The sequence below is a fragment of the Medicago truncatula genome, chromosome 4 (assembly GCF_003473485.1).
Source record: "Medicago truncatula cultivar Jemalong A17 chromosome 4, MtrunA17r5.0-ANR, whole genome shotgun sequence".
Classification (NCBI taxonomy): domain Eukaryota; kingdom Viridiplantae; phylum Streptophyta; class Magnoliopsida; order Fabales; family Fabaceae; genus Medicago; species Medicago truncatula.
Genome location: NC_053045.1, coordinates 27,446,555 through 27,459,411, shown reverse-complemented (window position 1 = coordinate 27,459,411; position 12,857 = coordinate 27,446,555). Strand labels below are relative to the sequence as shown.

At 33.3% G+C, this 12,857-nt stretch overlaps 2 protein-coding genes across 2 annotated transcripts; one reads left to right on the top strand and one right to left on the bottom strand.

Moving 5' to 3' along the window:
* The first annotated feature begins 3,492 nt into the window (after nucleotides 1–3,492).
* LOC11445165 (serine/threonine-protein phosphatase 2A activator) lies at nucleotides 3,493–7,554 on the top strand. The gene is made up of 2 exons (XM_003606076.4): nucleotides 3,493–4,721; nucleotides 7,179–7,554. The coding sequence occupies exons 1-2, from the start codon at nucleotides 3,562–3,564 to the stop codon at nucleotides 7,183–7,185; spliced, it is 1,167 nt and encodes a 388-aa protein (XP_003606124.2). The 5' UTR covers nucleotides 3,493–3,561; the 3' UTR covers nucleotides 7,186–7,554.
* A 268-nt stretch (nucleotides 7,555–7,822) lies between these two features.
* Nucleotides 7,823–9,069, bottom strand: LOC11445733 (fasciclin-like arabinogalactan protein 11). Its single transcript, XM_003606077.3, has one exon. It carries the CDS (start codon nucleotides 8,995–8,997, stop codon nucleotides 8,107–8,109), a length of 891 nt encoding a protein of 296 aa, XP_003606125.1. The 5' UTR covers nucleotides 8,998–9,069; the 3' UTR covers nucleotides 7,823–8,106.
* Nucleotides 9,070–12,857: the final 3,788 nt, after the last annotated feature.

Below are 12,857 nucleotides of genomic sequence, written 5' to 3'. Positions count from 1 at the left end.
TCATAAATTTTTAGTTTGCTAGGCGAAGCAGAGCTAGTATAATGAATTGAGATTTCTTCTTTGGAGGGAAAAACCAATTGTCTTTAGATATTTTCTTGAACTGCTATAGTTCGTTAGACAAGCCAAATCTCGTCTAACGAACCGCCTTTAACATTTCCTTTTGGAACTCTCTATTTGGCTCGCTTTCACCTTGCTCATCTCGCCTAGTAAATTGGGCTTGTCACCCTATGTCTTTTGCGAAGCTCTAGCTACGCTTCTGGCGTGTGTGATTCCCTTTGCTTTGCTCTGTATTGTTGTAGTCATGTCCAAAACATATTTGGAAGGTTTTGTATTGAATTACTTGTAAAACAAGTCGATAAGTGCTATGTAAAATATCAATAATTTGACACATAATCTACGGCATGACGAAAAAGGGGTTGCGTGATGGTGCCTTAGTCGAATAGTTCCATGATCTCGTGAGGCAGATGCAGGATGAGATGCGCCCAACCACCATGCATCAGATATCCATAAGACATAGGCAGGAGATGATGAGGAGACATTAGTATTAGATTTACTTGTTTTTGGTATTTTGGTTGTAAACGATGGATGGAATGATTCTTCTTTTAATTGCTTTTAATTTTGCTAGGTGTAAATTAATGACATTGTGATATGAATGAGGCCTCGTTTGTTTAAAAAAAAATCAAAAATAATCTTTTTTTTTCCTTAAAAAAATCACTTTTTTCATTCTTAAATGTTTATTTAGGATTTTTAGAAAAATCATTCTATCAAAAAAAAATCTATTTTGATCCTAAAAAGAAAACCTATTAAAACTCTTTTTTTTTTTTAAAAAAAAAAAATTGATTTTTATGCGTAGTAAGCAAACAAAAATAACTTCAGATTTTTTTTTAAATCTCTAAAAAAAATCTCTAGATTCGTTTAACTAAAATCTATTTTTTTTTTTTTTTTAAAGCTGAAACAAACGCACCCTGAATGGTTTTGTTTCTTTTATTAATGTTTTGAATGAAGGAATGTATGAATGATCAAATGAATGAAAAAAATAAAGTCTTTGTGTCATTCTGTCTCTGATCTCAGTTATCATAACATAAGGACAATTAATTGCCATTGAGAGCGAGACTACTATTGGAAGTATTTTGATACTTTTCAAATGTTAAAAGAATAGTTTTTAAAGTGAGACGAGCACAATTCCAAAAATAAAGTGTAATGATGAATATCAAACTCAAATTGACATAATATTAAAACTCGAAGTCTCAGACTGGACAGTCGGATCGAAAACCGGTGAGGTAACAGGTTCGAATTGCATATTGGATCGGTCATGTTGACCAGCCGGTGCGCACCAACTAAACTCGGTGATGCGGCGGTTTGTGTAAACCGGACAGGTCAATGCACCTTTGACAATGCTTCTAAATATTTTTAAAAAATCTAAAAATTGGCACAGCAGGGAGTTGATCATGCGACCAACAACAAAGTTGAGGCACATCTTAAGTTCTTACCCAACACACCACATTTTTTTTTGTGACAATTATACTTTTTGCCTATTAGACCAAGTCCAATGGTGTGAAAATGCTATCTTGAAAGCAACATTAAACATGTGAAATGCTCCAATGGTGGTGTTGAAGGGTGATGTGGATGAAAGAGAGGTTGAATGGTTTCAACATTGTTTAATCTGACCACGCAGGGACACGTGGCAAGCTGAGAATGGCCAGAAATGGCACGTGTAGCACACGCGCAGACAGCAGCGCGTGAAGCTGTAGGAGGTGGAGAGAGAAACAGATTTTTGGATAAGTAGGGACACGTGTTCAGTTCTGATTGGTTGTCCGGATTCTTATCATTTTAATAATTGGACCTCAATTATTTCGTTTTAAATTATTTTTTTTATAAAAAAAAAATACCAAAATTCGTGATTTTTCTCTCTCTAGAAATAGAGACTTGGTTCATTTGATTTGGACACAAAAAAAAAAATCAAGTTTTTCACTATCTTAATCTTATTATTATCTTTCTATTAGCAAACTAAGTGAAGTTTTAATTTTATTTTTAGTGAAATGGATCCCAATAATAACCATTTCAACACCCAAAATTATTCTAATTACTCATTTAACTACGAAAATCCCAACAATTATCCAAATCCAAATCATGAGGATGAACGAGGTACATATGCTCAACGTTAGACCGATTTTGAGCAACCTGGGGGAAGTGGATCTAGTACACCGCAACCATACTCGACCGAGGCGTTACCAGCTTTTGCAAATCATGTGCGTGCTAGATCCGAGTTGCATGATCCATATGTTCATCATGAATTGCAAGCAGATCTAGTGAAGCACATATGGACAAAGTTTGGAATGTATCGTGATTGAAGATGATTTCTATCGTACTAAATAAATTACTTGTGTGTTGTATGCTTAGTTTGTTGTATTGCATTTTAAGTTAAGAAAATAAAAATAAATTATTTTGCAAAATTTTGTTTTTCCAAAAAACCTAAAAAATAAATAGTTAATTGTATTATTTTAATTTAATTATAATCGAATTATATGCAATTATAAAAACAAAAATTAAATAAGAATAAGAAATAAAAAGTGGTGGGGAAGAGTGTTGAATGAAAAACCATTGGAGATGATAAAAGTTGAATGAATATTGAATAAGAGAGAGAAAATAATGTTGAGTTTTGGAAATTGAAAAAGTGGGTGTTGAATGATGTCGAAAGGAAAAACCATTGGAGATGATCTTATATTTAAACATTTTCCTGTAAAAACACAACCGTTATGTCATTGCTGACATCATTCAAGTTGTAAATTTAACTCATATATATATAAAAAAAAGTTAATTTTACTCTTTTAAATTATCATTTTTTTTAACAAGTCTTTTTTAAATTATAATATATTTTTAATTTTTCTAATTTAATATATTTTAATTAAAATACATATATTTATTAATATTTTTGTTTCTCTCTAAACATATTTTTTAAAATTAGAATAAACTTATAATATTTATTTAAAGGATCATATTAACCGGTGCCCCAGGACACTGATTAATGACGTCAAAAGTGGAAATTTAAAAAAATACTTTTTAAATTTTTAATGCAATGAGTGCACAACTTTCAATGCAAGATACTACTATATTTGACGTCCAGAGGGCACTGATTAACATTTCTCTTATTTAAATATTGTATAAATCTGTGTAGGTATGAAATGCACTTATAGTGGTTAATTTTAATGAGTGTTGACAATCGGTAGATTCTATGAGTTTTTTATTTTTTGTGATTGAGTGATCTATATTAATTTGATCCAACTTAGTTTAATACAACTACACAGTGAGTTATAAATTCGAGTTAGCCGTTTTAATCCGCGGTTCAACCAATGACTCAGTGATTGAACAATTGACTCAATGACTTTATCGAATAACGACCTATCGAGTTTTTAAAACTATGCAAATTGAACCCAATTTCCATAATTAAAACCAAACCAAAATTTTGAAGGGGTAAATAAAACCAAACCAAAACAGTTCAATTTTCCTTCTTCTTCTTCCTCCTCAACATTCTCACACCACACTCTTCACCAAAAACCAACCATGTCAGAAGAATCACACCAACACCACCACCACCACGACGAAGACCACCGCACTCCAAACTCACCACCCACCACCGGCACCTGCTGCAAGTGCGGCGGCCCAACAACCTTCGCACCACCACCACCCTCCCCCAACTTCTCCGAAATCTCCCCACCACCAACCTACCGTCCCATCCGCGCTCCGGCGGTCCCACCGGACCCACACTCCCAACGCGCCATCATCCTCGCTCCGGTTCCACAAGCCCAACATGTTCCCGTTGCTTCACCGCCTTTCCATTTCCAAATCCCAGTCAAACGAATCCAATCCCCCGATGATATTCGTCGTTTTCACGACTCCGATTCCGGTAAAAACTTCACCGGATTCATCGTCGCATTATCGGATTCCACTCGTGGCCGCAAAATCTCGGATCCTTGCCACCAATCTGAAACAGTGAACACTATTGTTTCAATTCTCGAAACCCTAACCCTATGGATTGATGAAATTCCACCGTTACAACAAGCTGCACGTTACGGAAACATCTCTTATCGAACCTGGCACGAACGATTAGTAAATTCCGGTGAATCCCTCATGTTTAAGTTCCTCCCGGAGAATCTTAAACCGGCAACAGTTGAAATTGTTCCGTATTTTTCAGATAGTTTCGGTAATGCGAGCCGGATTGATTTTGGAACCGGGCATGAAACGAATTTTGCGGCGTGGTTGTATTGTCTAGCGAGGTTAGGTGTGATTGGTGAGGAAGATTATCAGGCTGTAGTGAGTAGAGTGTTTGTGAAGTATCTTGAATTGATGAGAAAGTTGCAATTGGTGTATTGTTTGGAACCTGCAGGTTCACATGGTGTATGGGGGCTTGATGATTATCACTTTTTGCCGTTTATATTTGGGTCGTCGCAGTTGATTGATCATAAGTATATGAAGCCGAAATCTATTCATAATAAGGATATATTGGATAATTTCTCTCATGAGTATCTTTATCTTGCTTGTATTGGTTTTGTTATGAAGGTGAAGAAGGGTCATTTTGCTGAGCATTCACCTATGTTGGATGATATTAGTGGTGTGCCGAATTGGAAGAAGGTTAATAGTGGTTTGCTTAAGATGTATAAAGCTGAAGTCTTGGAGAAGGTTCCTATTATGCAGCATTTTCTTTTTGGTTCTCTCATTAAATGGTATGTGTGCTTCTTGGTTTTTTTGTTTATTCAACTGTATTGCTTCTTTGTCCTATTTGATGTTGTGTGCTGTTGTTGCAATTGTATGACCACATGTTTTCTTTCCTCCTATCGGGGACAGTCATGTTTTAGGAATGTTTGGACACTATCTATTGGTGAGTGTTTGAACTGTAACTTGCCATGTTGTAGGAACTAGTCCTTCCGCCAGACCCAACCACAGTTGGTGGTTATTTGCTTGTTCACTTATAGTTGTGTGGAATGTGGACATCCTATTATTAATAAAAACATACGTTGGTTATCCATGTCACACCATGTTGCAGCATTGCGGAAAAGAAACCACATACAGATTTACCATTATTGTCTTATAGACCAAGTGTCAGTGTCACTATGACGGAAGATTTATTCTCGTTGATTTTCTCACGCGTGCTGATCATGTGTCCCATTTAGGTATAATGATATAGATTAAGAAGATGGAAACCATCATCTTAAAAAAGAATAAACTAGTAAAACTGATTTGTAATGAAGATTTTGCTCAATAACAGTGTTGTCGATTTTCCACCATCACGAATTTTGTGCGGCCATCATAAGCCGCAACACCAATTATATCCGCATGTTTCCACCATAGGCTGCAATGCCATGTTTATGTGTGGCAGATTTTTGGCTGTCCGCCATTTATTCATTTCTGGATCTTCTCCTGAATGGTTCATGTAAACAGTGGGGTGTGTCTATCATAATCCATACCGAGTCTCAACCATAGGCTGCAGTGCCATGTTTATGTGTGGCAGATTTTTGGCTGTCCGCCATTTATTCATTTCTGGATCTTCTCCTGAATGGTTCATGTAAACAGTGGGGTGTGTCTATCATAATCCATATCGAGTCTCAAAGATCCTCCGACATCTGTGATCACCACTCATTTCAAATAAATTAGAAATTGATAATTTGCTCCAGTTTTCTATAGAAATTAGAACATTTTACAAGTGAAGCAAAATACTTCTGCTTGCTGCCAAGAGCAACAGTCTTTTAGTTATGGGCTAAACAGTTGGCTAGAGTGCGAGGTCATGAATCTTTACAAGTTTTTGCTTTATCATTTATGGAAGTTCCAGTGTGCAAACAAGTATTCATAGTACTAAACATTAAACAAGTAACTTTTATGTGTTAATTTATGTAATGAAATCAGATAATCTGTTTTTCCTTTGTCTGCCTTGATTAATTTACTGCCTGCCGTTTGGTCAAAAGAAGACTTAGTTGTGTGTGCTTGAATTTTCTAATTGTGTTCACTTCTCCTCAGTGAATACGGGCTTGTGCCTACCTAAAAAATACTGGAAAACAGAGCTGTGATTTTCCTATCAAATTTAAACTCTCTAAACAAGCACCCTTTGCACTGTTCTAAAAACTCTCTTGCTTCCCTTTATATATTTAGTGATGAAATCATGTCAATTGTTCGATCCAAGCAAGGATTGATGTTTGCAATTTTTGTTGCCATTGTTGATGCATTTCAAGTAGTTAGACATTGCATTTGTTGCATCTGTTTTTGCTTGTTGATGAATTTTCGTAAAATATTTGTTGCATTAAATCCAATGATTTTCAGTAATGTATCTCATAATACATGCAAATCATATCTTGATTCAAAACAAGTGCATCCAATTGATATGAATTGTTGTGCATATCCATTTTGGACATGGATTGTAACATGAATTTTGATTCAATCTAATAAATTCTGATGAATAGAAACTTGTCCCTAAATTTTTAGTAGACAGGCACCTTTTTTGTCAACTTTGTTTGTGTAGCCTACCCTTGTTCGTGTGTTATTTTGATTAATGACTTAATCTTTTGAGGTTCGGATATAATATATTTCGTATGTTCTTGCTATGTCATCTTTCTTTACTTAATATTATCATATTTTTATTGATTATGTATCTTATGATTCATGAGAAGATTTGATTTGCGATTCAGAAAATTGGGTCTTACGGCTCACAATTAATATATCGATTTGATAACCATATTTAGTCACTATTGTGTGGTTAACTGTTCTTTGAGGGAATTGATGCACACGAGAGATCATATCATGCAGTAAATTTACATTGGATTTTGATTTACTGCTGTCCGTTAATACATGGGTGTATGTAAAGTGGTGTTATTCTGTAATCTTATGTCAGATCCAGTGTTTTTATATTTGAGCGCTGCTTTAAACTGATTCTATAATCTTTTGCTTCATAAACTTCCCATCTTTACCGTGGAAGTCAGGTTGATTTTCTTAAATGTGTCAGTCTAATAGCCTATAGGTTATGTCTTCCCTGCATTTTTTAGATGATATAATGTGTGTATTCCACAACGTAGAATATTATTTTTACCTTCATGTTTGAATTGTTTCCTGACTGACTGAAATTATAATATGGCCAGCATAAATTTTCCCTCTTCTTTCTAAATTGCTGATTTTATGTTGTTTTCTTCTGCTAGGGAGTAGTGCTTTGAGTCACTTTGCTGGGGACATTGCCGAGGCCAAGCTATGAACCGGGTAGATGAGTTTGAGGATAGGAAGCTATTAGAGGCATTATATTATATTTGTAGAAGTTATATAATCACTTTGTTTAAGTATTTGTTCTCTGTCGACTTGCTTATTCTAGATAGACTCACGTTCGTGAAAGTAAAAAGATAATGGATAGAGTTTCTTCCTATTGCTGTATGATGAGTGATGACGAAAATGTTTTTCTTCAAACCGAATAGTGGTCATAAGCTCACAAGATCTGGTTAATGTATTTGATTCTGGATCTTGCATATTGAGCAGCTTATTATACCCCTTTTATCTTGATGATGAGATCTGAAATATTTTAAATTTTGTAGTGTAAAAAATAAGTTTGAAAATTCACTGCGTGGTTTCCAACTTTATATTCTTTTGACTAGCGAGTAATTGTAGTGCAAAAAGATAAATGACTTCCCTCGTGGCCTAATATCGTCATTGGCTGTGGATATTTTTATTTTTATTTTTATTTTTATTATTATCATTGAAAAATATGTTAAGAAATTTATGAATGTCAATTTCTTTAGAATAGTTTATCAAGTTTCAAATATGTTTCAACAGTTTATCAAAAGTTTCATCAGTATTGGCTCTATATTTTTTGTCAAGTTTATAAATTGAAGAATGTTCATAACACACCAAAAGAAAAAGTACAAAAACCACCATAGCCAAATGCTCGAGTAATAAATAAATTCAAATACACAACAATCTCAGATCTCCTAACCCCGATGTATTCATCACCAGCATTCACTCCTTTTTTCATATATTTTTATAACACTCAATGTTTGATAATAATAGCACGAAAATTTTGACCAGGAAGTTGGTAACTAAATCCAAACCAGAATGTGAAATCAGTTATCACATTCTGATTTATTGTGGCATCATAGTCACGAGAACTGCTCCAAAAACAAGAGACGCCCACCTTCCATACACATTCACTTTCACAGCACCAGAGTTATCATTTGTGGGTTTAACAGATGAATCTGAGGAATCTGGCGATAATGGCTTCTCCTTATCGGCTTTTGGAGTCATTGTTGAAGGCTCTGGTGCCAAAGACAGTCCCTTTGTTGGTGCCTTAGCAACAGAAAAGAAATCCATAGGAAGAAGCACTTTGCCAACTTTATAAATAGCAAGACGTTTATCAGTATATATAATGCCATCGATCGTTGTGTTCACTTCCCCTGTTGATATGTTCACACTTCCACCGTAACTTATCACATTCAGTTCCACCTTTCCGGGTTTAGCTCCAGCAAGTGTTCTCACAGGGTTTGTCAAAGTATCGAAATTAGAGCTAGATACGTAGTCTGAAATAACGTGGAACTGTAACAGCTCGAGTTTCTGTCCATCGGAAAGAGAGTTGAGAAATCCTGCTTTGAGTTGTGAAAAGGCGTTGTCATCCGGTGCAAGAATTGTCAACCCACCTGATTTTGTTGCCAATAGTTGTGAATTGAGTTGGTTGATCAATTGTGTTGTTTTCATAAGTCGGATTAGGACGTTGAATGACTTCGCCTTCCTTAGGATTCCAACGATGTCAACGGCCCCTGAACTGTCAGGGGTGGAATCACTGGGTGCCTCTGGTAATGAAGGTACCAATGGTTTAGGGGCTGCAGCTGGTGTGGTTGGAGCTGGTAATGTAGGGTGTATTGGAGCAGCAGCTGGTGATGGTGATAATTGGGATAAAGTAATGGTAGTGGAATACAAGAGAGAAATTAGTATTGCAAGTGAGAAGGACAAAAGATGAGATTGCTTCTTCAACATCATTTTGGTTTTGCTGAATTAATGATATGGTGCTTTTGCAAATGGTAGGAAATGTAGTTGGAAATTAGTACTAGTGTTGATGCATTGATGAGATTCATGAGTTAGCTTTTATAGGATCAAAAAATATGGTGGATAAGTTGGTAAGAAGGGTTTGTCTTAAAACCTTAAACTGTGATTTATGAACACATATACAGTTGCTACTTTGCCAGGAGATTGTGATTTGTAATCAGAAAATTAGTGTTTCTTTTTGCAACTGAAACAGAGTGAGTGAGATACCTAACCTAACTAATGAATGTATCAGTAATTTTTACACAACATTTGGCTCTGAGTATTTGAGATATTCGAACGAAAAAAAAAAAATGTAGAAAGATAAAAGAATTAAATGTGTATTTTTCAGATAATATAAATGATATTTATTTTTATGCGTATACTATCCTTCAAAAAAAAAAAAAAAATATGTGTATAATAGTAACACACCCGTGCATCCACGCAAGTACTGGTTCGGGAGTGTATTTTTGTAGTATGAATTTGACATTAATTATTTAGTAACATTTAAAATGGATACAAAATTGAAAGAGAACTTTTTATAAAAGTTTGTATGTGTATATAATATCCAAAAATTAAGGTAGTATTAAAAAAAAATAGTTAATGATGGATATAAATTATATTAACTTGAACCTGTCATAATTTAATAATGAATAGTAAAATAGAAGCAGATGAAAAATAAATAAAAAAATAGTAATTTAGTAAGTCTACAAAAAGCGTATAAAAGAAAAATGAAGATATAAAAATGAATGTGATTAAATTAATAATAATGCTGCAATATAATATAGAATAAAAAGAATAATTAAGATAGCAAAATAAAAGCGGTGAGAATAGTAAAATAAGTATTGGGCTTAAGAATAATTGCTGGCCCAGTTATTGAGTCACATAAATTTAGGGTCCGGTTTGTTTATATGTATGGAAAATTAATGTTTACACTCTTGTAAAGGCTAAGAAACACCATAAAATGATAAATTTAACCCCAATTTTCTTCGGCAGTTAACTACCGTCGGTTAAAATCTATCGGCAGTTAATTGTCGATGAGGTTATTTTGGTATTTTAACGGTGTTTCCCAGCATCTTTTGAAGTGGGAACAACATTAATCATATATATGTATGTTGTTATTTGGATTTGGCAAAAGCTTGAGTCTGTGTATTATATCTGAAATTTTGTTGCTTGAAGATGTCAACAGAAAAAAGGTAAAATCCTAAAACACATCACTTATATTAGTTAGTAAATGTAAAAATCATATGTTAATTTGGTTTTATGAAATGAACTATGCAGTGAGCCAAAAGTTGTTGATGGAGTTGGATCTGGTTCAGGTTCCAAAGATGAGCATAAGCTTGAATATTATTACCGTATACCAGTTGAGGTACCTCCATGTTTGAATGTTCGTAATAATTTTTGGGAGATTCTTGTGAACCATGACCATTTGCGTCCAACCCATAAGCTTGTGAGCAAATTCGATTTTTTTAAAATACAAATAGTTATATGAAAATATATTAAATATTGTTAATATACTACTTGATTTAAAAAAAATTGCATTGAATTCCCAATCATATAGTAGGAGATCGTTATAATCCAACTCAAGAGACTTTGACATTGAATTTACTTGATTATGAAGAAGAAACAGTGGATTTGTTTTACTGTTACATTGTACTCGAAGATGGTGATTTGTTGAAGAAATTCATAGGCAGGGTTGGCATACATTTGTGAATGGAAGCAATATGGAAGTGTGTGATAGGTTATTGTCTAAGATGGACACTAATCCTGGAAATTGTTATGCGCAATTTTTGGAAAGTAATGTTTAATAGTTGTGTTTGATTGTGCAATTTATGTCGAATTTACTTGTTCCTTTTTATTGTGATGTGTGATTGTTAGTTTGTAATATGTTTGGTAAGTACCTTATAATTAATTAATTGGTCTGAATTTTGAATTATGTTGTTGTGTCTATTTGTAATCACTCAACATTGAAATTGTATGTGTTTTGTACTATCCTTTAATTGAACTTGTAATATCCTTTGTATGTGTTTTGTAATGTTTGCAATGAATGGTATCGTATGTACGTGTTTGTAGAAGTAAATATTTTAATGAATAAGAGTATTATAAGTAAGTTAAATAGTAGTTAAAAGACAATTAAAAATATGAAAATTGTCGTAAAACTTGGCAATGTGCATAATATATTTATTAAAGCATAACAAAAATTAAGGATGTTGGTTATTATTTGATTGGAAATACATATTATAGTTAGTTGAAATTTTGTCTGAAAGATGGAGAATACTTGAACACTAATACAATATTGGTTGCCATGATTGAGTCACATTTAAATTCTAATCTATATTTTGAGAGAATATCATTCTGATGAACAAACTTCTTTCAGCCTTTGATAATTTTAACAACCCCATTTTGTTGATTTTCTTCATTTGGATAAGATATTTTGCAAATGGTAATCTGTTTGAAGATTCACATAATTACAATTCTTTATGATTTGTCCTTGTCAACAAACCTCCAAAATTAACGAGTAAATTCTGACAAAACAATTGATGGATTCATAATTGTTTATGAAATAACGAAAATTAAATGAATTGAATATGATAGGTAGATAAAAAGAAAATAACTAACCGCCATTGTCTCCATTAAACTGTTGTTTGACATTATAACTTCAAATACATGATTTCTAGTTATAGAAGTTGTTTTCATATGGAAACGTGGAAATTCATTAGTTGGGACAAGACCATAAAATATATTGATATGGAACGCACTTTGTCTTAAGGGTCATGTTAATTAGGCACAAGTTAAGAATCTAAAAAATAATTAAAGCATAAATTTTGTATTGAAAAAATAAGTTTTTAAATTTTCAAGACATTGAATGCACAATTTCCAAAAATAAGTTTCTATATTTGGCTACTAAACTTGTGTCTTAAGGGCACAAGTTAATATTTCCCTTAACCTAAATATGAAAATGAGATAAGGCCATAATCATTACTACCTCCGTTTCTTTTTAACTTTCGCTTTTTGACATTTTACACAAACCAAGACACTCAATAAATGTTACTTTTTCTTATACAATAATTTATACTTTTAATATAATAGCCTTAGTAATTTAATATCTTATTTCATATATTTCTCTCTCCGCAATAAATAACTAAGGGTAATGTTGGTAAAACAACTTTATTATTGCATTGAACTTTGAAAGTGACAGTTAAATGCATCTAAACATATGAGTTAAACTACAACAACATAAAAATACATTAGAATATATGGTAGTTACCTCTAAACATGAGTAAAACATATCTTTCCCCGAACTGTTTGATACCCTGAATGTCATCATCAATAAACAACTTTGTGACAGAGTAACTTAAGCAAGGAGAAACGACCTACAATATCAAAGAGATCCAAAATAAACAATATTATACTTAAGCAAACATAAGTCCAATGACTATATGGACGCAAACGTATTAAACATAACGAACATTCTTCTTTAACTTTGGCATACTTCAACATAACAATGACCGGTCCATATTCTTTTCTCTTATTATCGTGAATAAACTTCCTAGCATAGTCCTCTCATGGAGTGCAGTTAAGAGTAATAACACTCAAGTCTCTCAAAGTAAAGTTGACCTGCAGTTTTTTACCGATTCCCTCGTGCAGTTGACAATAACTCATATCTTGGACAACTCCAATAACATCTAAACATGAATAAAATTCTAATTAATATCGAATAACATATAACAACATGCTAATAAAATTATAATCAAAAGAAAGCATAGAATACTCACGAACTAAGAGATCAACTCTCCATTTTTCATATATAATTTCAG

Bases quoted from the DNA above. Each gene is read 5' to 3' on its own strand.
- LOC11445165 (XM_003606076.4), top strand. From the start codon at position 3,562: ATGTCAGAAGAATCACACCAACACCACCACCACCACGACGAAGACCAC.
- LOC11445733 (XM_003606077.3), bottom strand. From the start codon at position 8,997: ATGATGTTGAAGAAGCAATCTCATCTTTTGTCCTTCTCACTTGCAATA.